General features: G+C 48.4%; 1 protein-coding gene across 2 annotated transcripts; it reads right to left on the reverse strand.

The window, feature by feature from the left end:
* Positions 1-1,974: 1,974 nt before the first annotated feature.
* On the reverse strand, positions 1,975-25,003 carry PWWP3A (PWWP domain containing 3A, DNA repair factor). Of its 2 annotated transcripts, none has more exons than XM_080988921.1 (14): positions 24,893-25,003; positions 22,277-22,407; positions 20,863-20,954; positions 20,276-20,370; positions 17,304-18,107; positions 15,394-15,504; positions 11,733-11,803; positions 11,543-11,619; positions 10,248-10,308; positions 9,272-9,347; positions 7,650-7,700; positions 5,474-5,904; positions 4,201-4,289; positions 1,975-2,956 (listed from the first exon to the last, which is right to left on the reverse strand). In XM_080988921.1, the coding sequence occupies exons 2-14, from the start codon at positions 22,331-22,333 to the stop codon at positions 2,866-2,868; spliced, it is 2,106 nt and encodes a 701-aa protein (XP_080845047.1). In that variant the 5' UTR covers positions 22,334-22,407; positions 24,893-25,003; the 3' UTR covers positions 1,975-2,865. The 2 variants fall into 2 exon arrangements, with proteins under 2 accessions (XP_080845047.1, XP_080845046.1); XM_080988920.1 differs by lacking the exon at positions 24,893-25,003 and adding an exon at positions 24,622-24,781.
* Positions 25,004-25,164: the final 161 nt, after the last annotated feature.

The raw sequence follows: 25,164 nt of genomic DNA on the forward strand, positions 1-25,164 counted from the left end.
TTTTAAAAAAGGCAAGCTTCCCACCGCGTCCCTGGGTGGGCTCGAACCACCAACCTTTCGGTTAACAGCCGAACGCGCTAACCGATTGCGCCACAGAGACCCAGCTGCCTTCCTGGCTGCCACCGCCAAACTTAGGAAGGAGGAAATGCATTGCACATCCCAAAAGCAACAATTGCCAGCTTATCTTTCTTGTGCAAGGTCAAAGGAAGGTTTTTATTGTTCCTACGAACCAGAGGAGGCCAGCAGGCCTAAATCATTCTTATATTATTATTATCATATATATATATATATATTCTAAAAATAACTATTATTATTATTATTATTAATAATAATAATAATAAATTTTATTTATATCCCGTCCTCCCCAGCCGAAGCCGGGCTCAGGGCAGCTAACAACAATAAAATAGTGCAACATTCTAAAAACATTTCATTATAAAAATTAATTAAAATCAAATTGATAGCAACCATTAAACTAAAGTTCTGTAATAATAATATTTATTTATACCCCGCCCTCCCCAGCCAAGGCCGGGCTCAGGGTGGCTGACAAGCAATAATAAAAACAAGTTGAATGAATGCAACTTAAAAACAAGATTAAAATACAACATTAAAATATTAAAATACAGCCTCGTCTCAGGAGAAAGGAAAAATACAAAAACAAAACAAATTGACTTCCCTGGTTCCATTATTTGCCAACATACTGCATTTCCATTGTTACATTTATAACATATTTAAATCACCTATCATCCATTCATTGTAAAATTGCAAGCCCTTTTAAAACCCTGCTAATGTGTTAACCTGTGTGCAATGCTTCTGTATGTGAGCAAAAAACATCTTCTGTTCTTCTGTAAATTCATTGTCGTCTCTGCCTCTTAATTTCATTGTCGGTTTTGCTGATATTATTATCTTTAACATCTTATTTTTATTGCCACAAATCACACAAGCTGATCAGCCCATGGTCTTCTTATTCCCATAAACAAGAGCCTGTCATTTATCATTATTCCCTATGAATCAGAGGAGCCTAACTGGCCTATATTATTATTATTGTTTTATTATTATTATTCCCATAGGCTACAGCAAGCCATTCATTATTTACTACTGATTATGAATCGCCCAATTAGCTTGCTGATTGATAGAGCTAATGTTGGCAGCGATGATAACTTGTTGATCTGCTTTGATTTATGCAATTCTTAAACTTGCTATTTTATGGGCTTTTCGGTGTTTTGCCTACGTCAAATAGTTTGATCTTCTTCCGGCTCCCTCCCTCCCACCCTGTTCACCACGCTGCCCCCCTCCTGAAAAAGCTGTCTATAATAAATATACTTGAAATAAACTCTATAAATCTATAAATAAACTCTATAAATAAAATAAAATTATAAATTGACAATTGCAATCGCAACGCAGCAACCATGAACGGGCAGGTCTTCGCCCCAAGAAGCTTACAGTTAATTTATTTAGGCCAGCCCATTAATTATTTCATTATCACATTAGTATCGTTGCTTTTTCCGTCAAGGACATGGTTCTCCCCCTTCCCGTTTGACCTTCATAACAAACCTGGATAACGACCAGCTATTTTTGGACTACAACTTCCATCATCTCCTGCTATGTAGAAATATCTAGAGACCCAAGTTTGGGAAACTGGTCTAGACCCTGGCCTGACCCAGAGCTGAAAGATGGGACAGACAAGGGTTAGATGCCAGAAATAAATTGCTTTTTTGTGTTATCGCTACGCCCCTTGCTGGCTTTCGCTGCCAGCTCTCCTCTCAGAAGCCCGGAGAAGCGATTTATGATTATTTCCAAGCTGCAAACGTCCGGGATGCAACACTATCCATGTCCCTCGCTGCTGTTTTTGCAAAAAAAAAAAGAGAAAGAACCCCTCTATTAAAAATAAAAAAAGAAACTATTGAGAAAACAGCTGTATGGTTGCCCAGTCCAGCGTTGCAATTCTTCCAAAGGACACAAGAAACCAGTCTGTCGTGGTTTTGAGAAGTTTTATTGTTTGATTAAAAGAAAGAGAGAATTTTGCACAAAAAGCTTAAAAGATGGAGTAAGGATGGAACGATTCAGTACGGGTGGAAGAAGGTATAAGGCTGTTTTAGCTCTCATCAAATTAATAACACCTGCGCCGGCTGGGTTTTAAAATTCATAACGGGATTGGGGATGGAAGACTGTAAACCTAACTGAGGTGATTCCTGGGGAAGCAAAAGCCCCTAATTTGATGCCCCTCCAGCTTTTAGAAACCTTTGCCAAAAGCAGGGCGAACGGGATTTTAGACGACGACAGCGGAATGTACAGCAACGTTTTTTCCTCTTTGGGATCCAGAGAAGCCTCTGGAGGCCATTTAAAAGGGGAGAGGGGTAAAAGCGTTTCCTATGAACAATGAACACACACATTTTTAATTTATTTTTTGCTTCCAGCGTCAACTGAGACGTGGAGGTCCGCCAGGAGCAGGAGCTGGCAGGGCAGACATCCGTTCAAAATGTTTTGCGCTACAACTCCCATCAGCCTGGGGTTGTAGTTCAAAACATTGGGTTTGTTGGCACCAGGGGAGTAAGTCCTCTCTCAAACCGCCACCAGTTCCTGCACAAGCCATCACCCAGGGCGTCACAAACACCGATATATTATTTATTTTTGGGCTGCTCTCAAGGCAGAGAGAGAGAGAGAGGGTTTCACTGCCACAACAGTCCAGTTTGCTCTGACGGGATTGTCGTGGTTCTGGTATCACATGTACTTCTTACAGTATATTTGATACACACACACATATATATATTTAAAAATAAAGGCTCTCGTGTCCTATACAGAATACACACTTCCTATTTCATGTCACAAGTCTGGTGCAGAACTTGTTGGGGACGAGGGGAAAAGGCTTCACAGGCTGGCTTCCAGAGAAGGCCTCGTGTTCTGCAGATTCCGCCTTCTTTTCTTTTCTAGGATTTCTTCCTCGAAGATTTCTCTTTCCCTGAAGGATAAAGAGACAGAAAAGGGGGGGGGGGGGACACAGAACAAAATCTAAGCTCACGGATTCAAAAATTAATACAGTAATGTGTGGAGAAGTTAACGGAGGCTCGTCTTCAATACCACAGCAACAGCAGACTAAATTTTGCTAAAGACGTGGACGTTTGGAATGATGTAATAATTTATTAGATTCAGGTGGGTAGCCGTGTTGGTCTGACGCAGTCGAAATAAATTTAAAAAAATAAGAAATTGGTCCTTAGAGACCAAGTACGTTTGTTCTGGATATCAGCTTTCGTGTGCATGCATGAAGTCGTCCGAAGAAGTGTGCATGCACACGAAAGCTTATACCCGGAACAAACTTAGTTGGTCTCTAAGGTGCTACTGGACAATTTCTTATTTTTTTAAATAATTTATTATTTATACCCCGCCCATCTGGCTGGGCATCCCCAGCCACTTTGGACGGCTCCCAACAGAATATTAAAAACACGATAAGACGTCAAAAACTTCCCTAAACAGGGCTGCCTTCAGAGGTCTTCTAAAAGTCAGGTAGTTGTTTGTTTCCTTGACATCTGATGGGTGGGCATTCCACAGGGCGGGCGCCACCACCGAGAAGGCCCTCTGTCTGGTTCCCTGCAACCTCGCTTCTCGCAGGGAGGAAATGCCAGAGGTGCTGCTGTTTCTTTACCTGAATTGCTCTGACCACAGATGCATTTGTGGAAAACTCATGGAGTATATGATTAAGCCAACTGGGGACGCAGGGTGGCGCTGTGATCTAAACCACAGAGCCTCTTGGGCTTGCCGATCGGAAGGTCGGCGGTTCAAATCCCCGTGACGGGGTGAGCTCCCATTGCTCTGTCCCTGCTCCTGCCAACCTAGCAGTTCGAAAGCGTATCAAAGTGCAAGTAGATAAATAGGTACCACTGCGGCGGGAAGGTAAACGGCGTTTCCGTGCGCTCTGGTTTCCGTCACGGTGTCCTGTTGCGCCAGAAGCGGTTTAGTCCCGCTGGCCACATGACATGGAAAGCTGTCTGCGGACAAACGCCGGCTCCCTCGGCCTGAAAGCGAGATGAGCGCTGCAACCCCATAGCCGCCTTTGACTGGACTTAACCATCTAGGGGTCCTTTACCTTTACCTTTTTTTAAAGCCAACCACAACTAGAGGGGGAACCCAGCAATACTAGGGCATTCTTGCCCTTTTTTGCAAGTTTCCCCAAAGCCGTTATAGATAAGAAGCGACGGAAGGAGTTACCTTTGGCTCACCAGAGGCCCTCTCAAGTATATCTCTTCCGCTTTCTTGTAGTCGATATGGTCCACGGCTGAAATGGCATAGATGATGGCCTGGGGGTGAAGAGAAAGAAAATTTGTAAGTATGTTTGACACAGGGACGCGGGCGGCACTGTGGGTTAAACCACAGAGCCTAGGACTTGCCGATCAGAAGGTTGGCGGTTCGAATCCCAGTGACGGGGTGAGCTCCCGTTGCTCGGTCCCTGCTCCTGCCAACCTAGCAGTTCGAAAGCACATCAAAGTGCAAGTAGATCAATAAGTACCGCTCCGGCGGGAAGGTAAACAGTGTTTCCGTGCGCTGCTCTGGTTCGCCAGAAGCGGCTTAGTCCTGCTGGCCACATGACCCGGAAGCTGTATGCCGGCTCCCTCTGCCAGTAAAGAGAGATGAGCGCTGCAACCCCAGAGTCGACCACAACTGGACCTAATGGTCAGGGGTCCCTTTACCTTTACCTTGACACATTCAAGGAGGAAGGGTTCTGGAATGCAAAGGAAGGGCTGTGGCTCAGTGGTTAGAGCACCCCCTTTGCATGCAGAAAGTTTGATCTCCAGGTAGGGCTGAGACCCTGGAGAGCCACTGCCAGCCAGTGTGGGCAATATTGACCGAGGGTCTAACTGGCTGTGTGTAAAATCGGCACCTTATTCAAAATCGTCGGGGCTAGAATCTTAGTTTGTCTTTAGGCGGAGAACCGCAGCTTAGTGGCGTGGTGCTAAGGATCCCATATTGATGCTTTTGAATTCTGGTGCTGGAGGAGACTCTTGAGAGTCCCATGGACTGAAAGAAGATCAAACCTATCCATTCGGAAGGAAATCAGCCCTGAGAGCTCACTGGAAGGGCAGATCCTGAAGCTGAGGCTCCAAGACTTTGGCCACCTCAGGAGAAGAGAAGACTCCCTGGAAAAGACCCTGATGTTGGGAAAGATGGAGGGCAGAAGGAGAAGGGGACGACAGACGATGAGATGGTGGGACAGTGTTCTTGAAGCTACCAGCATGAGTTTGACCAAACTGCGGGAGGCAGTGGAAGACAGGAGGGCCTGGCGTGCTCTGGTCCGCGGGTCACAAAGAGGCGGACACGACTAAACGACTGAACAACAACAGCAACAAAGGATCCCATGTCCGATCCGTGGCAGCATTTTCAGGGAATCTGTGAAATCCCGGAGAGCAGCTGCCAACCAGTGCTGGTAGCACCAGTTCAGGCAGCTCCTTGTGTCCCAACTCCTTAAAAAAAGGCCGCGATTTACCTCGGGGAACAAGACGTCCAAGATGAACTTGATACTGTCCCTCCTCACTTCAGGTAGCACCTTGGGGTCTGCCTCCTGGTAAACCCGTCTCAAGTAGTTGAGAACGAGTTCCTGTTGGTGGTCGTCCTCCAGGTAAACCTCCATGAAGGGCAGGTACGGCCGGGCGACGACAAAGTCGCTGAGCCAGCGCGACGGCTTCTTTCTCCTTAGGATGGAGCGGAGGTGGTCATCCGCCCCCTTGGACTTCACTATGAACTCGACGATGCGCTCGTTGGCTTTGTCCCGGGCGGCCCGAGCCCGGTCTGGGAGGACTTTCCTGGGGGGCTTAGCAGGCGACGGCTCGGACGGCGACTTGCCCGGGTCCACTTCCTCCGCCTCCTGAAAGGTCTCCTGCGGCGGTTCGTGGAGGACGCCTGTTCGGACGGAGTAGCCTCGGGGGGAGGAAAGCAGACAGCAATGTCACGGTTTCTCCCCCCCCCCCATTTTTTTTACTGGTTTTCACAATATTATAAACAGACAAACAAACACACAAGACAAACAAACATAAATCATAGCCTTATTGAAAATTACACTTATTAACTTGGTTAAGTGACTTCCTCGCTTCCCCTTGGTTGAATTTCATTGCATGTCCTTTTAACGGTTTTCCAAATCCCAATTCTTATGAAGCTTAACTTAAACATTAACATCCTTAAATCTTCCCCTTATGGAATTAATATGTTTAATTCCTTAAGGCAATGTCACGGTTTCTGCGGGAAGGGACAGAAAAGAGCCTGCCTTTCTCTCCGGTATTATGGACAAAAAATCATTCATTTATTGAATTTATAAACCGCCCTATACCGGAGGTCTCAGGGTGGTTCAAAAAATAAATCAATCACAATATATAAAATAAAAATACAAGAACGCCACCCCTCTAAAGAGCCACGTTTTAAAAGGGTATGGGGTGCTGATCAGGTCAACCAAAGGCCAGGTTAAAAAGGAATGTTTTAGCCTGGTGCCTAAAGGTGTATAGTGAAGGCGCCAGGCGAACTTCCCTGGGGAGAGCATGCCACAGATGGGGAGCCACTGCAGAGAAGGCCCCGTTCTCGTGTTGCCACCCTCCGGACCTTTCGAGGAGGAGGCACAAGGAGGAAGAAGAAGAAGAAGAAGAAGAAGAGTTTGGATTTGATATCCCACCTTTCACTCCCCTTCAGGAATCTCAAAGTGGCTAACATTCTCCTTTCCCTTCCTCCCCCACAACAAACAGTCTGTGAGGTGAGTGGGGCTGAGAGACTTCAAAGAAGTGTGACTGGCCCAAGGTCACCCAGCAGCTGCATGTGGAGGAGCGGGGAATCGAACCCGGTTCCCCAGATTACGAGACTACCGCTCTTAATAATAATAATAATAATAATAATAATAATAATAATTTATTATTTGTACCCCGCCCATCTGGCTGGGTTTCCCCAGCCACTCTGGGCGGCTTCCATAGAAACAAAAAATACAGTAAAATATCACAGATTAAAAGCTTCCCTGAACAGGGCTGCCTTAAGATGCCTTCTAAATGTCAGGTAGTTATTTATTGCTTTGACATCTGATGGGAGGGCGTTCCACAGGGCGGGCGCCACTACCGAGAAGGCCCTCTGCCTGGTTCCCTGTAGCTTTGCTTCTCGCAATGAGGGAACCGCCAGAAGGCCCTCGGTGCTGGACCTCAGCGTCTGGGCAGAACGATGGGGGTGGAGACGCTCCTTCAGGTATACTGGGCCGAGGCCGTTTAGGGCTTTAAAGGTCAACACCAACACTTTGAATTGTGCTCGGAAACGTACTTAACCACTACACCACACTGGAGGGCCAAATATTATGTTCCTTCCTCCCCATCCCTCTGGTGAAACATCAAAACTGGACAGGAAGGGACACGCTATGGAGAAGAAACGCGTGCACAATACCCATTTTGCAGGAGAGGAGACTGACAATGGCTAGGACTTGTCTCACTGCCCCAGAAGGAAAACACCTACTGCAGATCCACGTCCCAAGAAGCCACAGACCCCCCAATCCCTCAAAGGAACTTTTAAAAAAACAAAAATTGGGAGACAGTGAGGTCTTGGCTGTGTGTGTACATGCAAAGGGAACCTTCTTTGATTTTGCTCCTTCCTTAGGAAACTTAATCAAAGCAGCGCGTTTTAATAGGCAATGAACTACTCACTCATCTCGTGGGCGTAATACTCCAGGAAGGACCCCATGAAAGATTCGCAGCCTGGGGACAGGAAGAGAAGAGGAAGGTTTCTCGACTAAATCCCATTTTGGAGATTTCAAGTTACGTCACGCCGTCGCAGAACTTTGTTCCCAAGCCGACCATGGATTTAAAGGAAGGCTTGAGTGGTCATACATTGAGTGAACTTCTGCACTGTCTCTTTGTCACACTCTAACATTACCAAACGCCACCAGGTTTCCCTTTACAGTCTCCCTTGCAATATATGGTTCTGATGGCTTATTCGTACAGTATGTATTTTCTTCTGATGGCGTTTGTACGGTTTCGTCATGGCCTTTGGGCTAGTACAGTGGTACCTCGGTTCTCGAACGTAATCCGTTCCGGAAGACCGTTCGACTTCCAAAACGTTCGAAAACCGAGGTGCAAAGGGCTGGCTGCAAGTTCAACTGGAAACATTGAAAAACATGCAGCGGAAGTGGTTTGGCTTCCAAGGTGCGTTCAAAAATGGAAGCAATTACTTCCGGGTTTTCGGCGTTCGAAAACCAAAACGTTTGGCTTCCGAGACGCTTGAAAACCGAGGTACCACTGTACAATAAACTCTTATTTACTTGCCGACAGCCACAAGGCTATTCAGTGGGGAGGGGGGAAGGGAAGAGAGATGGGTCTGTCATATGGTTTCATTGGCTCTGCTGAGAGAGTATCTCCTTCCATCTCCTCCTCCCCTTGAACTCCCCCAACCTGGCCATTACAAGAGCTTGCTTTCTTCCTCCTCCCTCCCAGCTTCCCTTTCCTTTTGTGCGGCGCCTCTGCGGCGGATTTTACACAATCAAGAGGTATAGGGGGCTTTATGAAACAAATAAAAAGAAAGACATGGAGCTGCAGACAGGAAGTGTGATGGCCTGGGATTCGGACTCGGATGCTGAACCTGAGGGATCCCAGCCTGCACAGGATTCCCCGCCTCCAGAACCAGCTGAGCCGGGGCTGGGGCCTGAGCCTGAAGGGTCCTCACCTGTGCTGGATCCTCAGGTGCAGGCATCAGCTAAGCCTGCTCTGGCTCCTGAGGTGATGGAGGACCCATTACCTGCAGGTCCTCCACTCTCAGCCCCGTCAGAGGAAGCTGAGGTTGCCTCTGGGTCCGGTAACCCTCCAGCCTCTCCTGAGCTGCAGAAGCTTAGGGCAGAGAGGCGGAGGGAACTAAGTTCCTGCAGGAGGAGGGCTCGCCTCCAGGAGAGGCGAGTCGCCAGAGGATCGGGGCCGGCCTATGCCTCGGGGCAGATAAAAGCCGGCCAGCCCCAGTCCGAAGTTGCGGGAGCAACATTGTTGGTTGCTAGTTCCTGCCTGAACCCTGTCCTGCTTTTCTGCCTGAGCTCCTGACCTGCCCTGGCTCCCTGCTTGCAAGCCTGTTCCTGACTTCAGCCGACTCCCTGCCCTGCACCCAGCTGCAGCTACTACGGACTGCCTCCACGTTGCACCTTTGACCACGGACAGGACTTGGACCTCGCCTCTCAGGTAACCCATGGGACCAGCACAGGAAGAAACAGAATACAGAGTTCTTTTGCTACTGGAAAGAGAAGACACTCCTCACCCTCCATCCCCACTCCGCTGGCTAAGCTTACCTACTCGAACTAGGTAGTCTGTTATCAACTTGATGCACCAGTCGATATCGTGGGGGTGACTCTCTTTGGCTCTGGCCTGGGGGCAAAGTCATAGCAAAACGGGAAAAGAAACAGAATATTATCTCCCCTGGGGAACACAAGCAGTGCTTTTTGTGGAAGACACAAACGCAGAGCAGAAACCAAGGATCACGCGCCCCCCCCCAAGAAGCTCACACCTTTTGTTATGAAAATGATATATTGATGGTATATAACACCAGTTAAATTAAGTAAGATGTATAAGGTGAGTAATAAATGTTGGAAATGTAAGGAGAAAGAAGGGACATTTTATCATATGTGGTGGGAATGTAAAAAAATGAAGTGCTTCTGGGAAATGATATATAATGAGATAAAGAAAATACTGAAATATACATTTGTTAAAAAAACCAGAAGCATTTCTATTAGGAATTTTAGGTGGTGAAATAAAAAGGAACGATCAGAAAGTATTTCTGTATGCGATAACAGCAGCTAGAACTCTTTTGGCCCAGAAATGGAAACAGGAAGAAATGCCTACGATTGAAGAATGGAGATTGAAATTAATGGATTACGCGGAACTGGACAGATTGACAGGGAGGTTTCGCAACCGACGAGACCAAAGATTCACTGAGGACTGGAGTAAATTTACAGAATATATTAAAAATATTTGTGATAATGATATAACGTTTGTAAGTTTTCAAGAAGCTCTGTAAGAAGATTTGGTAGAAATATTGTTTAAACAACATGGTAAGATAAGATATATATAGTGCAATATAAATTAAGAAATGTGAAGATTTGTGATAATTACGGAAAATTATCAGACAGGTTGATGGAAGTATAAAAGAAAAAAAAAGATGTGTGATGAGTTTTTGATGTTTAATGATATAAATTTGTTTTTATTGGAAAATGAATAAAAATCATATAAAAAAAAAAGAAGCTCACACCTTTGCCGTTTAAAACTTACTATCAGTTTTCCCTTCTCCTTGCATTCGTAGTGTTTCAGGTTTCTGAACGAGGTGCAGAAGCTGCAGGGGGAAGGCGGAGGAAAAGGGATACGACGGGTTAGCAAGTAGAAAAATCTTACTGATGGCCGCAAGAACACAGATGGCTAGATACTGGAGAGAAGCAAAGCGTTTTAGTCAGTGGTTCCCCAACATTTTTGGGGGGCTCTCCCCCTTTGGTTCTCTAAAAATCACCCCCACCAGTCCCTGGAGGGGAACAAGGAGAAGGGGACGACAGAGGACAAGATGGTGGGACAGTGTTCTCGAAGCTACCAGCATGAGTTTGACCAAACTGCGGGAGGCAGTGGAAGACAGGAGTGCCTGGCGTGCTCTGGTCCAGGGGGGTCACGAAGAGGCGGACACGACTAAATGACTAAACAACAACAACAAAGGGGAGAGGTCCCTCCAAAGGCCCAAGCACAGCGTTGTTAATAATAATGGTGGTTGGACAGTGTTCTCGAAGTCTGGCGGGCTCTGGTCCCTGGGGTCACGAAGAGTCGGACACGACTAAACAAGTCCAAAAATTATTGGCTCCCGGTGGAGTACAGGATCAGGTTTCAGGTGCTGGTTTTAACCCTTAAAGCCCTATACGGCCTAGGTCCCTCGTACCTACGGGACCGCCTCTCCTGGTATGTCCCACGGAGGACCTTACGGTCTTCAAACAAAAACATCTTGGAGGTCCCGGGCCACAGAGAGGTTAGGCTGGCCTCAACCAGAGCCAGGGCTTTTTCGGCTGTGGCTCCGATCTGGTGGAACGCTCTGTCACAAGAGACCAGGGCGCTGCAGGACTTGACATCTTTCCGCAGGGCCTGCAAGACAGAGCTGTTCCACCAGGCCTTTGGCCAGGGCACAGCCTGACTCCCTCCTTTGGCAATCCTCACAGATCTCTAGCCCAATGGTTGCCATTAATCTGATTTGAACTGGTTTTATAATGAAATGTTTTTAGAATGTTGTATCATTTTACTGTTGTTAGCCGCTCGGAGCCCGGCTTTGGCTGGGGAGGGCGGGATATAAATAAAATTTTATTATGATTATTATTTATTCAGCAATGGGTGAGAAGGGTTTCGAATTCAGACCTACACCCAACACGCACCCAACACTCCTTGCTGAGAAAGCAGAGCAGAAATAAGTTGGTTTTTTTCTGCCGTTACCTGTAGGAGCAGTTTAGAGAAAGCTCTGTGAACATGCCGGGCATCAGAGCAGCTCAGCCAATGGGTGATTGGAAGCCAGACCGGGACTGCATTTAAGCTGCACTTACCCTTTGGATTTCATGCTCAAAGTGTCCTGGATGAGGATGACGTTGGCCTTCCTGGCTTTCTGCTGCACTCTTTTCACCTGTTGGGAAGAGGAAACTCCAGTTTCATGCCTACCCCATCCCCTTGCAGGAAGGCCGGGAGAACAGCCCCCTTCCACAAAGACGCAACAAGACAGAACGTTTTTATTCTTACCACTGCTGGCCAAAAGGGTTGTCTGGGCATCCGGCACCAAACCAGCATCCCGGCTTTGATGGTACAGGGCTCTAAAGGCAGAACGGAAACAGAGGTTGAGGCCGGAACGGGGAATTTCCCTTCCCTTCTGGGCTAAGGCAGTGTGGTATAGTGGTTAGAGTATCGGACTAGGACCTGGGAGACGGGTTCGGAACTCCACTGGGCCCATGGGGCTTGCTGGGTGTGACCATGGGGGCAGCCACAGCCTCTCAGCATAGCTGTCAACTTACAGATTTGAAAATAAGGGACCAGCAGCCAAAATAAGGGATTTTCGGAGCACAGGTATGTTCGACTTCTGAGCCCCTCTGAGCCAAAGGCAGAAAGCCCAGTGTCAGGGAACTGACATCGGAGCTAGAGGTGGAGGGGAGGCTCTCTAATGATGCTGGAGAAGGGCCCAGCAGGGAGAGAGGCAGCTCAGCAGATGGGGAAGCAATTCAGTGCAACACCAGGAATAAGGAGGGGCAGATGGGGGAATCGGAGAGAGGGCTCCCAGACTCTTCACCGGACACCAGCGGGGAGAGCACTGGTCTCCGCTACCCACGCCCTCCCTGCGCAGGAGACTTCCGCGCAGAGAAAGTAGGAGGAGACTGGGTATCAAACAACTTTTATGTTGGAAAAGGTTTAAGAAACGCCCACTGACGGATTCTGCTAGCGACTGAGGCAGCCACGAATTGAAGGGCTGTCCAGACAGAAAGGTTTAACAAGGCAACATAGCCAGGAGAGGCGGCAACTTACGCACGAGCAACCCCATACCATTATACCCAGCCAGCAGCCAAACGAAGCCTCAAGCGGTGGTTCCCACAGCGCAGCAACCCGGCAAAGGGGATGCAGCAAGGAAAACCACCGTCACCTCTCCGCTGGGAAGCGCTGAGCAAAGGCGAGTCCCCAGGCAACGCGGCCGATTTGATCGGCACAAGGCATGCAAGCTCCACCCCCCCAGTCGTTCTTAAGACTCCTTATTGGATGAGCAACGCAGCCAAGCAACACAGTTGGAGCCTCCCTCCTCCCTGGCCGGCAAGGAGGGAGGGAGAGGAGCTGCTTCCTTTGAAACCCGGGAAATTTAAGGGACATCATCAATAAGGGACAGCAGTGGGACATGGCGCTGGGATAAGGGACTGTCCCTCCAAATAAGGGACGCTTGACAGCTATGCCTCTCAGACTGGCCTACCTCACAGGGTTGTTCTGAGGATCAAACAAGGTGTACCACCTTGTGCTCAGTGGAGAGAAAGGTGTAATAGTAATAGTAATTTATTATTTATACCCCACTCATCTGGCTGGGTTTCTCCAGTCACTCTGGGCAGCTCACAACAGGATATTAAAAATAAAACATCAAATATTAAAAACTTCAGATGTCTTCTAAAAGTCAGGTAGTTGTTTATTTCCTTGACATCTGATGGGAGGGCGTTCCACAGGGAGGGCGCCACCACCGAGAAGGCCCTCTGCCTGGTTCCCAGTAGCTTCACTTCTCACAGTGAGGGAACCGCCAGAAGGCCCTTGGAGCTGGACCCCAGTTTCCAGGGTGGAGACGCTCCTTCAGGTATACTGGGCCGAGGCAGAGACAACTATCAGAGGGAGAAGGTTGACCGTTAGCGGGCTGCGTCACCACGGGGCAAGCCACTCCATTTTAGTTTTTGCGATCTGGACCAAACCAAGGTTGGATTTGAAACGGGCCCTAAATCAGATTGGGGTGCCCTGATAAGAAACACACGCACCCCTTTACATGTGTGCCTCTTTTATCAAAAAAGGGAAGACTTGAAACGACAATGGGTTGAAATATCAGATCAAGATTTCCCCTCAATGCCACAGAGAGGTGGATGGGGAAGTCTTGGCAAAAGAGATAAGTGATGGATACTGTACAATGTATGTATAGAAGCGGTTAAAATTGCATAATTGCATAGTTATCTCCCGCTTGGACTACTGCAACGCGCTCTACGTGGGGCTACCTTTGAAGGTTACCCGGAAACTGCAATTAATCCAGAACGCGGCAGCTAGACTGGGGACTGGGGGTGGCCGCCAGGACCACATAACACCGGTCCTGAGAGATCTGCATTGGCTCTCAGTATGTTTCCAAGTGCAATTCAAAGTATTGGTGCTGAACTTTAAAGCCCTAAATGGCTTCGGTCCTGTATACCTGAAGGAGCATCTCCACCCCCATCATTCAGCCCGGACACTGAGATCCAGCTCCGAGGGCCTTCTGGTGGTTCCCTCATTGCGAGAAGTGAGGTTACAGGGAACCAGACAGAGGGCCTTCTCGGTAGTGGCGCCCGCCCTGTGGAACGCCCTCCCTTCAGATGTGAAGGAAATAAGCAGCTATCCTATCTTTAAAAGACATCTGAAGGCAGCCCTGTTCAGGGACATTTTTAATATTTAACACTGTACTGTTTTTAACACTTGATTGGGAGCCGCCCAGAGTGGCTGGGGAAACTCACGCCAGATGGGCGGGGTATAAATAATAAATTATTATTATATTATTATAAATAAAAGTTTTGTTAAAAAAAAAGATTCTGTAATCCTGCCAGGGGAGATTTTACAGCGGGTTCTGACTAGTTCTCAGGAAGTGTGGGGTAGTGGGCTACAGATTGCTGGACAAGGGCCTCCAACAGATTCCACACAAAAAACACTTATGTCCCTGTGGAGATGGAAGTCCTGGATTGGTGGCGCGTGCCCTTCTGGCTTGCCCTCTTTATAAAGACTTGAGGTTTTTAGCTGGGACAATCAGAATCAGATCCACCATTTGACTCTTGATTCAAAACCCCCAAATGTATTTTATATAACTGACTTTTTATTTCTATTCTTTGTATATCATATTGTTGTTTTAAGATGTCTCTACTTTTTAAGAAGCATCTTAAAAAGTAGAAACATCACCTTGCCAACAAAGGTCCATATAGTAAAAGCTCTGGTTTTCCCAGTAGTGATGTATGGAAGTGAGAGCTGGACCATAAAGAAGGATGATCGCCAAAGAATGGATGCTTTTGAATTCTGGTGCTGGAGGAGACTCTTGAGAGTCCCATGGACTGCAAGAAGATCAAACCTCTCCATTCTTCAGGAAATCAGCCCTGAGTGCTCCCTGGAAGGACAGATCCTGAAACTGAGGCTCCAAGACTTTGGCCACCTCATGAGAAGAGAAGACTCCCTGGAAAAGACCCTGATGTTGGGAAAGATGGAGGGCACAAGGAGAAGGGGAAGACAGAGGATGAGATGGGGGGACAGTGTTCTCAAAGCTACCAGCATGAGTTTGACCAAACTGCGGGAGGCAGTGGAAGACAGGAGTGCCTGGCGTGCTCTGGTCCAGGGGGTCACGAAGAGGCGGACACGACTAAACGACTAAACAACAACAACAACATTGTTGATTTATTGCTATGGCCGACACAAATAAAGATTCATTCATTCATTCATTGCTGGACTAGGACCTGAGAAAGACCACGGTTCAAATCCCTGCTCGGCCGCATTAAGCTCCCTAGGCGTGAACCTTGCCAATCGCCACCTCACAGCCTGACCTACCTCACAGGGTTAGCGGCCAAAGGCCAAACGCTCCCCACGCCTGCTTTAAAAGGTTAAGATTGGGCTCGGGAAAAACGCCGGTGCAACTGGGCCGTGCCGAAAGATGGAGAACGGGCCTCACCTGGGTGCAAGAGGATGCTGGGGAGTTCCTCATCCTCATCGTCCCTGGAAGCTGGGCTGTGACTGTACCTCCCGATGGGGCTAAGCCGCAGGGAAGAGGCAGGTGCGAATCCTGTCAAAGGAAAAGGCGTTAATCAATTTCAGCTTTTACTACAGAGTACTGAGATCTTCATCACCTTGCCAACAAAGGTCCGTATAGTTCAAGCCATGGTTTTCCCAGTAGTGATGTATGGAAGTGAGAGCTGGACCATCAAGAAGGCTGATCGCCGAAGAATGGATGCTTTTGAATTCTGGTGAATTCTCTCCTGGCCTGAGAGATAGCTCAGTTGGTGGAGCATGAGACTCTATGGGACCGCCTCTCCCGGTATGCCCCATGGAGAGCTTCAAGGTCCATAAATAGCAACACCCTAGTGGTCCCGGGCCCTAAGGAAGTTAGATTAGCTTCAACCAGAGCCCAGGGCCTTTTCAACAGTGGCTCCGGCCTGGTGGAACGCTCTCCCTCATGAGACCAGGGCCCTGCAGGATTTGACTTCTTTCCGCAGGGCCTGTAAGACAGAGTTGTTCCGCCTGGCCTTTGGCTTGGAGCCAATTCGATTCCCTCCCCCTCTTTCTTTTTCCTTTCTCCTCCTGTGATGAGGCTGCATTTTAATATTTCAATATTTTAATTGTTGTATTTAATCTTGTTTTAAAGTTGTATTCACTCAACTTGTTTTTATTATTGCTTGTTAGCCGCCCTGAGCCCGGCCTTGGCTGGGGAGGGCGGGGTATAAATAAAAATTATTATTATTGTTAAATCAACAGGGTTGTGGGTTCGAGTCCCACCCTGGGCGAAAGATTACTGCATTGCAGAGGGTTGGACTAGAGGATGACCGTGGTCCCTTCCCAACTCTACAATTCTTTGATTCTAGGATCAACGCCATTCCAGCACTGTAGCGAAGTTAGGAAATTTCAATAGGCCAAACTTTGGTCAAGTAAGCAGCAAAGTATTATGGGAAGTTCAAAAGCCATAAGATTTATGGGGAATGGGTTCTTGTTGCTTTAACACTGCAGACTAACAGTCTCCAAATGTGTGAAGTTGCTTATCTCAGGAAGGAACTTTTCCAGCTTGATTAGTGGTCCTCTGACACCTGGTACCTAACTCATTCACACCCAAATAGTGTTGTTATCCACCCTAATCACTCTGGGAATGTGTAGCTGGTAAATGTCTGAGGAAGGGAGGAACTCTTTGATCCAAAGTCCTGGGAACTAATGAGCTCAGCTGTCACAAGTTATAATTATTAGCCAACTAGCTGACCACTGGTGAATTTAAACATAATCAAGAATTGTGATTGGGTCTGAGTTCCGTTACATCTGTTGAATTTCTGCCTGCATTTTGTGGAAACAATTTGCGGGGTGGGGCAGCCGGTAACTAGGAAGTATAACCTTCTCCCTTGGGTTATGTCTTCTGGTGCCCTGGTACAGGCGAGTGGTGGCAGCAACTACCGTATTTTTCGCTCGATAAGACACACCAGACCACAAGACGCACCTAGTTTTTGGAGGAGGAAAACAAGAAAAAAAATATTCTGAATCTCAGAAACCAGAACAGCAAGAGGGATCGCTGCGCAGTGAAAGCTGCAATCCCTCTTGCTGTTCTGGCTCCTGGGATAGCTGCGCAGCCTGCATTCGCTCCATAAGACGCACACACATTTCCCCTTACTTTTTAGGAGGGGAAAAGTGAGTCTTATAGAGCAAAAAATGCGATACCTTTTTTTGATGCGTTTTGTCCTGTAAAAAAGTATATGCTGCCGGTCGCCGTTTCTCTAAACCTGATCCAGCTGGATGGTAAGGACAGGTGAGGGAGGGGCGCGTGGCCGGAGCATTACTACAAACACACAAACACCTTCCTCCACCCTGCCAAAGCATGCAAGCTACCTTCTTCGTCTTCAGAATCCAGAAGCTGGAACTGTTTCACGCTGAAGGACGCATCCTGCCTCTGCTCCGCCTTGCCTCCTGAAAGAGACTCTGCAGAGGAGTTCAAGTCCCCCGGACGACTCCTTCCTCGACTCTGTTTCCGCCGCGTCCCCTTCGGGCGCCTGCTGCCATTGGGGCCTCTGCTGTATCTCCCTCCTTCCTCTTCCCTGGCTGGTTCAGATGAAACGCACCTGGCGGGGGAGTCCAGCAGTTTCTTCCGCACCCCGGGCCCCGCGCCCGACTTGGCGAACCTGGGCCGGGGCTTTCGAGAGGCGGCCGCCGGGGTGCTCGTTCTGTTTGGGGAGGGGAAGCCGCTGCCCTTGCCAAACCTGCCCCGAGACTGGCAGCGCCCCTCGCCCCTCTCCTTAAAGGACCGCAGCTGCCTCCGGCCTGCGTCAGATTTGGGCGACGGTTCCTGCTGTTTCTGGGGAGTTACGGTCATTGCTGCTTCGGAAAAGGAGCAGTTCTGGCCAGCTGCCTCCCCAAAGTGTTGTGGTTTAGAGATGGGAGATGCCTTGGAGCCGAGGCAACACGCGACGGTACTCTCCCTGCTTTCTCCCTCGTGCGGGTCCCTTGGAGACTGGAGCTGGCGACACTTAGCCGGACGCCCCGGTGACGCTCCGGCGGGGGTGACCTTCTGGGGTGATGCTTTTCCTTTCTGCCCCTTGGGTGAGACGGAGTTTCCGCTCAGGATATCCAGGGCTTTCCGCAGAGCATGCCGGTAGATCAGCTCATCTATGGCTTTGCAGTTTTTCTTGCTCTGACCTGTTGAGATAATAATAATAATAACATTTTATTTCTATCCCGCCCTCCCCAGCCGAAGCCGGGCTCAGAGCGGCTAACAACAGTAAAATGATACAACATTCTAAAATCGTTTCATTATAAAATCAGTTCAAATCAGATTCATGGCAACCATTGGGCTGGAGTTCTGTGAGGATTGCCAAAGGAGGGGGTCAGGCTGTGCCCTGGCTAAAAGCCTGGTGGAACAGTTCTGTCTTGCAGGCCCTGCGGAAAGATGTCAAGTCCTGCAGGGCCCTAGTCTCTTGGGACAGAGTGTTCCACCAGATCGGAGCCACAGCCGAAAAAGCCCTGGCTCTGGTTGAGGCCAGCCTAACCTCTCTGTGGCCCAGGACCTCCAAGATGTCCTCCATGGGACATACCAGGAGAGGTGGTCCCGTAGGTACGAGGATCCTAGGTTGCATAGGGTTTTAAAGGTTAAAACCAGTACCTTAAACCTGATCCTGTACTCCACCGGGAGCCAGTGCAGCTGGTATAACACTGGGTGAATGTGATCCCATGGCGAGGACCCTGTAAGGAGTCTCGCCGCGGCATTCTGCACCCGCTGGAGTTTCCGGGTCAGTCGCAAGGGCAGCCCCACGTAGAGCAAGTTACAATAATTCAGTCAAAAGACTCAGAAGCTGAGTTTGCCCTCAACTACCCCCACCCAGGCCACCCCTGTCATTTCTCTCTGAGCTGCTTGCAGAGGGAAAGGGCAGCATACAAACGAGACCATCGTAACCAAATGGAAACACTAGGGGAGAGATTTGCAGCTATTTTCCTCCCCTCCTCGCTGGATAGCTACAGGGATTGGACCTCCAGCTTGGCTATGCCCAAAGGGCCAATAGCCCCCACCCTTGGTAGAAGGTAAAGGTAAAGGACCCCTGGATGGTTAAGTCCAGTCAAAGGCGACTATGGGGTTGTGGCGCTCATCTCGCTTTCAGGCCGAGGGAGCTGGCGTTTGTCCGCAGACAGCTTTCCGGGTCATGTGGCCAGCAGGACTAAACCGCTTCTGGCACAACGGGACGTTTCACTCTCTAAACGCCGAAAACCCGGAAGTAAATGCTTCTGTTTTCAAACGTGCCTCGGAAGTCGAATGGCTGCCGCTGCGGTTTTTTTCAGTTTTCTCCACTGCCTTTGCCGACCCCCCCCCCTTTGGGCCTCAGTTGTCAAGACATTTCGGAAGTCGAGTGGTCTTCCGGAACAGATTACATTCGACAACTGAGGTACCACTGTATACAGGCTTCTAAAGCCCATCTCCTCGTATATTTTTAGACAGCAGGCGGAAAGGTTTCTCTTCAACCAGGCCTTGGGCTGATTACTATTATAAAGGTAAAAGGTAAAGGGACCCCTGACCATTAGGTCCAGTCGTGGCCGACACTGGGGTTGCGGTGCTCATCTCGCTTTACTGGCTGAGGGAGCCGGCGTACAGCTTCCGGGTCAAGTGGCCAGCATGACTAAGCTGCTTCTGGCGAACCAGAGCAGCGCACGGAAACGCCGTTTACCTTCCCGCCGGAGTGGTACCTATTTATCTACTTGCACTTTGATGTGCTTTCGAACTGCTAGGTTGGCAGGAGCAGGGACCGAGCAACGGGAGCTCACCCCGTCGCGGGGATTCGAACCTCCGACCTTCCGATTGGCAAGTCCTAGGTTCTGTGGTTTAACCCACAGCGCCACCCGCGTCCCTAATTACTATTATACAGCCTTTTAAATGTGTTTTTGGGAAGGAGGTGTTATTGGTTTCCCCCCCTGCTTTAACTATTTATTCGTGTTGCTCACTTGTGTTGTTAACTGCCCCGAGATCTTTTTATGAAGGGTGGTACAGTGGAACCTTGGTTCTCAAACGGCTTAGCTGACGATCAAATCGGAACCTGAACGCCACAAACTCGGAAGTAAATGCTTTGGTTTGTGAACTTTTTTTGGAAGCCGAACGTCTGATGCGGCTGTCGCCTATTGTTCCCGGGGCACTTGTGCGAATCGGAAGCCGCGCTTTGGTTTTCCAACTTCCATAACGTAGCATGTTCGAGAACCAAGGTGCCACTGTATATAAATCTAATAAATCATCATCACCGTTATCAAATAATTCTGGATCCCAGTCGCTGGAAGACAAGGGAGGAGAGAAGGCTCTTGTGCTCAGGTTGTGCCCCGGGAATTACCTTCTGAGGCGTCGGGTTGGCCACCTAACCGAGAGGCGATGCTGTTGATGTCCTCCTCCTGCAAAGGTTTGACGTCTGCGTGGCGCACAACAATCCTTTTAAGAAGTGAGAGAAAGCAGTTAAACACCCCCACCATAAGGTAAAGGTAAAGTACCCCTGGACGGTTAAGTTCAGTCAAAGCTGACTGTGGGATTGTGGCACTCATCTCGCTTTCAGGATGAGGGAGCCAGTGTTTCTCTGCAGACAGCTTTCCACATCATGTGGGCAGCAGGACTAAACCAATGGGACACCGTGACAGAAACCAGAGCGCATGGAAATGCCGTTTACCTTCCCGCCGCAGCGATACCTATTTATCTACTTCCGCTGGTGTGCTTTCAAACTGCTAGGTTGGCAGGAGCTGGGACAGAACAACAGGAGCTCACCCCAGCGCAGGGATTCGAATCGCCGACCTTCCAATCGGCAAGCCCAAGCGGCTCAGTGGTTTAGACCCCAGCGCAACCCACGTCCCTACCCCCACCATACCGTGGTCCCGTCCAGCAGCGTCAACTTCAACAAGGGAGCTTGAGATGCTGGACGTGCAACTTAACTGTTTATTCAGGCAGAGAATTTCAACCAGAAGGGTTCTCGGTGTGCTCTTCGGATCTTGTCGCCTTCTGGAAGTCCGGCCGGCGGACAAAACCTGAAGGATGCAGGAACGCAACGTACGCTTGTGAGATTTCTTAACGTTAAGGTCCCACAGGGCAGGTCTCAACAAAACAGAACGGTGTAAAGACAAGAAAAAGATGTAGGTCGCACTAATAATAATAATAATAATAATAATAATAATAATAAAGGTAAATAATTTCCTTCACTTTAAGTAATCTTATCACTTGAAATAGTAAAGTGGACATTTAATTCTGGAATAGTGATGGGGGTCACAGAATGGTGCCTATGCGTCTGTTTGAAAATTGTGGATTTTTTAAAAAAGTGATCCCGGCCTAACATGCAAGCGAAAACCTAAGTTGTGTTCTTTTTCTTTGCGCTACTGTCATCGCTGTTACAATTTGCGCCCAAGCTAATTTCAACTCCACTGCAGTGACCTGTAGGATACAGTGCATTTAATGCTGATATTCCACATTTATTTGCGTGGAATTTACTTCCAAATAAACGTGCTTAGGATTTCAGTCTTAATATTTTTCTCTTACTCCTTTCCTTTTCTGTGAACCGCCATGAGACCTCTGGGTATAGGGCGGTATATAAATTTGATAAATAATAGATAAGAAGAAGAGACATATCCGATTTTTTTTATTTATTGAATTATAACCTGCCCTTCCTCCTGAAGGAGCCCCAGTTGGCAAAAGCAGGTTCACCTTTAAATAAATAAACACCTTTAAATAAATAAATTGGCTGAGGGGCTGCAGGACGCTGCTTGGGTCCCGATCCAAGTGGGGAGGGAGGCCTGCTGGTGAGACAACCCATCAATGCTGCCAGAGACCCCTGCTATACCTCGGGGGGAAATACCACGAGTATCCTAAACTTCCTCCAACATCCTGGTATGGCATAGTAATAGTAATAATAATAATAATAATTTATTATTTATACCCCGCCCATCTGGCTGGGCTTCCCCAGCCACTCTGGGCGGCTTCCAAAAAAATATTAAAATACTATAATACATCAAACATTAAAAGCTTCCCTAAGCAGGGCTGCCTTCAGGTGTCTTCTAAAAGTCTGGTTGTTGTTATTCTCTTTGACATCTGGTGGGAGGGCCTTCCACAGGGCGGGCACCACCACCAAGAAGGCCCTCTGCCTGGTTCTCTGTAACTTGGCTTCTTGCACTGAGGGAACCGCCAGAAGGCCCTCGGTGCTGGACCTCAGCATCTGGGTAGAACGATGGGGGTGGAGACGCTCCTTCAGATATACTGATATACTGATCGCCTTCCCATAGCAGCCACTGGTAGAGATGGGGAGCAAAGCAAACAGAAAGGAGATAAAAAGGTCCCGAGATGTTCAAATGAGTATCACCTTTGCAGGCCACCACCGCTTCTTCCACGTGCAAAGGATGTACTTTGCCTTCTTCATGGTTGCCGTTCATGGAGGATAGCGGGCAAGCGAGGATTTGAGGTGAGGGCTGGTGACCGCCAGGGTTCAAGGATCTGAAAAGACAAAATATCCCATTACTGCACCTTCGCTCGTAAAACGGCGATTCCTGCATTGCAGGGGCTAGGCGACGCTTGGAGTGCCTTCCAACTCTCCGATACTGTGAAAAGCAGCCTCGTCCAATGAAGAACCTAAGAAGAGCGTAACTGGATCAGGCCAGCCCAGTGTCCTGTACTCACATCAAGACTCTCATCAAAGCTCATAATAATAATATCAGTAATAAAGGAATATAATATCAGTAATAATAATAATAATATCAGTAATAAAGGAACCCAAATATCTCCCACCAGCGCAATAAAGCGCCTTCGACTGGTTTTTTATTCCATGAACCGATTAAGGGCGGTATACAAATAATAAATAACAATCTATGCATCTGAAAACGCTGGCAGCATTAAGATAAATCCAACAGTGTAAATAAGTTTTGATGGATGGAATAATGGAAAACCGAATGGTATAGTTTCTACAAAATATGTAGTGATATGTAAAATGAACAATGGAAAGAGAAGAAGGGAAGTCGTTATCATAAGGATGTAAAAATGAGTACATTACTTAAAAATGGTAAAACAGAAAATTTAATAAAAACTCTCTCTCTCTGTACACACATATACTGTATATATAAAGATAAATTTTATTTATGCTTTATTGTTTTGATATGCTGTAAACCGCTTTGAGATTTTTTCTTCAAAACAGTATAGAAATTAAATAGAAATTAAATAAATAATAATAAATCTCCATTCTGCAGATGGTGACAGCAGTCATGAAATTAAAAGACGCCTGCTTTTTGGGAGAAAAGCGATGACAAACCTAGACAGCATCTTAAAAAGCAGAGACTTCACTTTGCTGCCAAAGTCCGTATAGTTAAAGCTATGGATCTTGAAGCTGAGGCTCCAAGACTTTGGCCACCTCATGAGAAGAGAAGACTCCCTGGAAAAGACCCTGATGTTGGGAAAGATGGAGGGCGCAAGGAGAAGGGGACGACGGAGGACGAGATGGTGGGACAGTGTTCTGGAAGCTACAAACATGAGTCTGACCAAGCTGCGGGAGGCAGTGGGAGACAGGAGTGCCTGGCGTGCTCTGGTCCAGGGGGTCACGAAGAGGCGGACATGACTAAATGACTAAACAACAACAAAAGTATATGTATTAGGACAATCCTTGCTGACAAAGGTCCGTATAGTTCAATCTATGGTTTTCCCAGCAGTGATGTATGGAAGTGAGAGCTGGACCATAAAGAAGGCTGATCGCCGAAGAATGGATGCTTTTGAATTCTGGTGCCGGAGGAGACTCTTGAGAGTCCCATGGACTGCAAGAAGATCCAACCTCTCCATTCTGAAGGAAATCAGCCCTGAGTGCTCACTGGAAGGACAGATCCTGAAGCTGAGGCTCCAAGACTTTGGCCACCCCATGAGAAGAGAAGACTCCCTGGAAAAGACCCGGACGTTGGGAAAGATGGAAGGCACAAGGAGAAGGGGACAACAGAGGACGAGATGGTGGGACAGTGTTCTCGAAGAGACCAGCATGAGTTTGACCAAACTGCGGGAGGCAGTGGAAGACAGGAGGGCCTGGTGTGCTCTGGTCCAGGGGGTCACCAAGAGGCGGACACGACTATACGATTCAACAACAACAACAACAATACTAAATCTAATTAATAATAATAATAATAATAATAATAATAATAATAATAAACGGCCTCGGTCCAGTATATCTGAAGGAGTGTCTCCACCCCCATCGTCCAGCCCGGACACCTGGGTCCATCTCCCAAGGGCCTTCTGGCGGTTCCCTCCCTGCGAGAAGCGAGGTTACAAGGAACCAGGCAGAGGGCCTTCTCGGTGGTGGCGCCCGCCCTGTGGAACGCCCTCCCACCAGATGTCAAGGAAATAAACAACTGTCTGACTTTTAGAAGACATCTGAAGGCAGCCCTGTTCAGGGAAGTTTTTAATGTATGACATTATTATTATTATTAGGGAGGGGATTTGAGTTCCCCTCACCCCATTTTCTTTGAGCCCCCCCACCCCGTTTTTTTGACACAGGTACCTCAAGCCATCCCATTATAGGGGAGATTGGCGGGCTGCGCGAGGGTCGAGGGGCGTATTATGGGATAGGGAACTCTCACTTCCTGGAATGAGAATGATAATACAGTCATAGGTTTTCCTCACCAACGGCTCCCTCCCGGCGAATTCCTTTTAAACTATTGTTATTAATTCATTATTTACCTCAGGCCCCTCACAACGAGGCGGGGAAATGGGGAGGCGGGATTCGAACCTGCCACGCCCCGGGACCGTCTAGATTTTGAGGGGGTTTCGTCTTCCCTCTTCCCTTTTGGTCGTTGACGCGAGGTTGAGAGGCCCCGCCCCTCACCCCTCCCACTTACTCCGTTCGTCGCCGCTGATTGGAGACTTCCTTGCCTCGCCCCGCCTCCCCTCTCTCCGCCCAGCCAATCGGATTCACCCGCCCCCTCCCACTTCCCTCGGACTCCCAACTTACCTCACCAAACCGCCTCGACTCCCGCGAGAGGCGCGAGCGACCAATCAGAACGCGGTAGGCGGGGGTGGGAGGAGTTTAGGGGGTCGTCATGGCGGCGGCTTGTTTGCGTACCCGCCTCCGGAAGAGTCGCGTGCAAATGCGGAACGGTTTCTTTTAGCCCTCTGGCCAATCAGGATGGGGAAGGTGACGTCACTCGCCGGCGCCCTTCCCGTTTCTCGAAGTCTGTGGCTTTTGCGCTTGCGCTTTCCCCCTCCTCGCGCGAGGAGGCTATT

The sequence above is a fragment of the Podarcis pityusensis genome, assembly GCF_964106645.2.
Source record: "Podarcis pityusensis genome assembly, chromosome: 18".
NCBI classification, from domain to species: Eukaryota; Metazoa; Chordata; class Lepidosauria; order Squamata; family Lacertidae; genus Podarcis; species Podarcis pityusensis.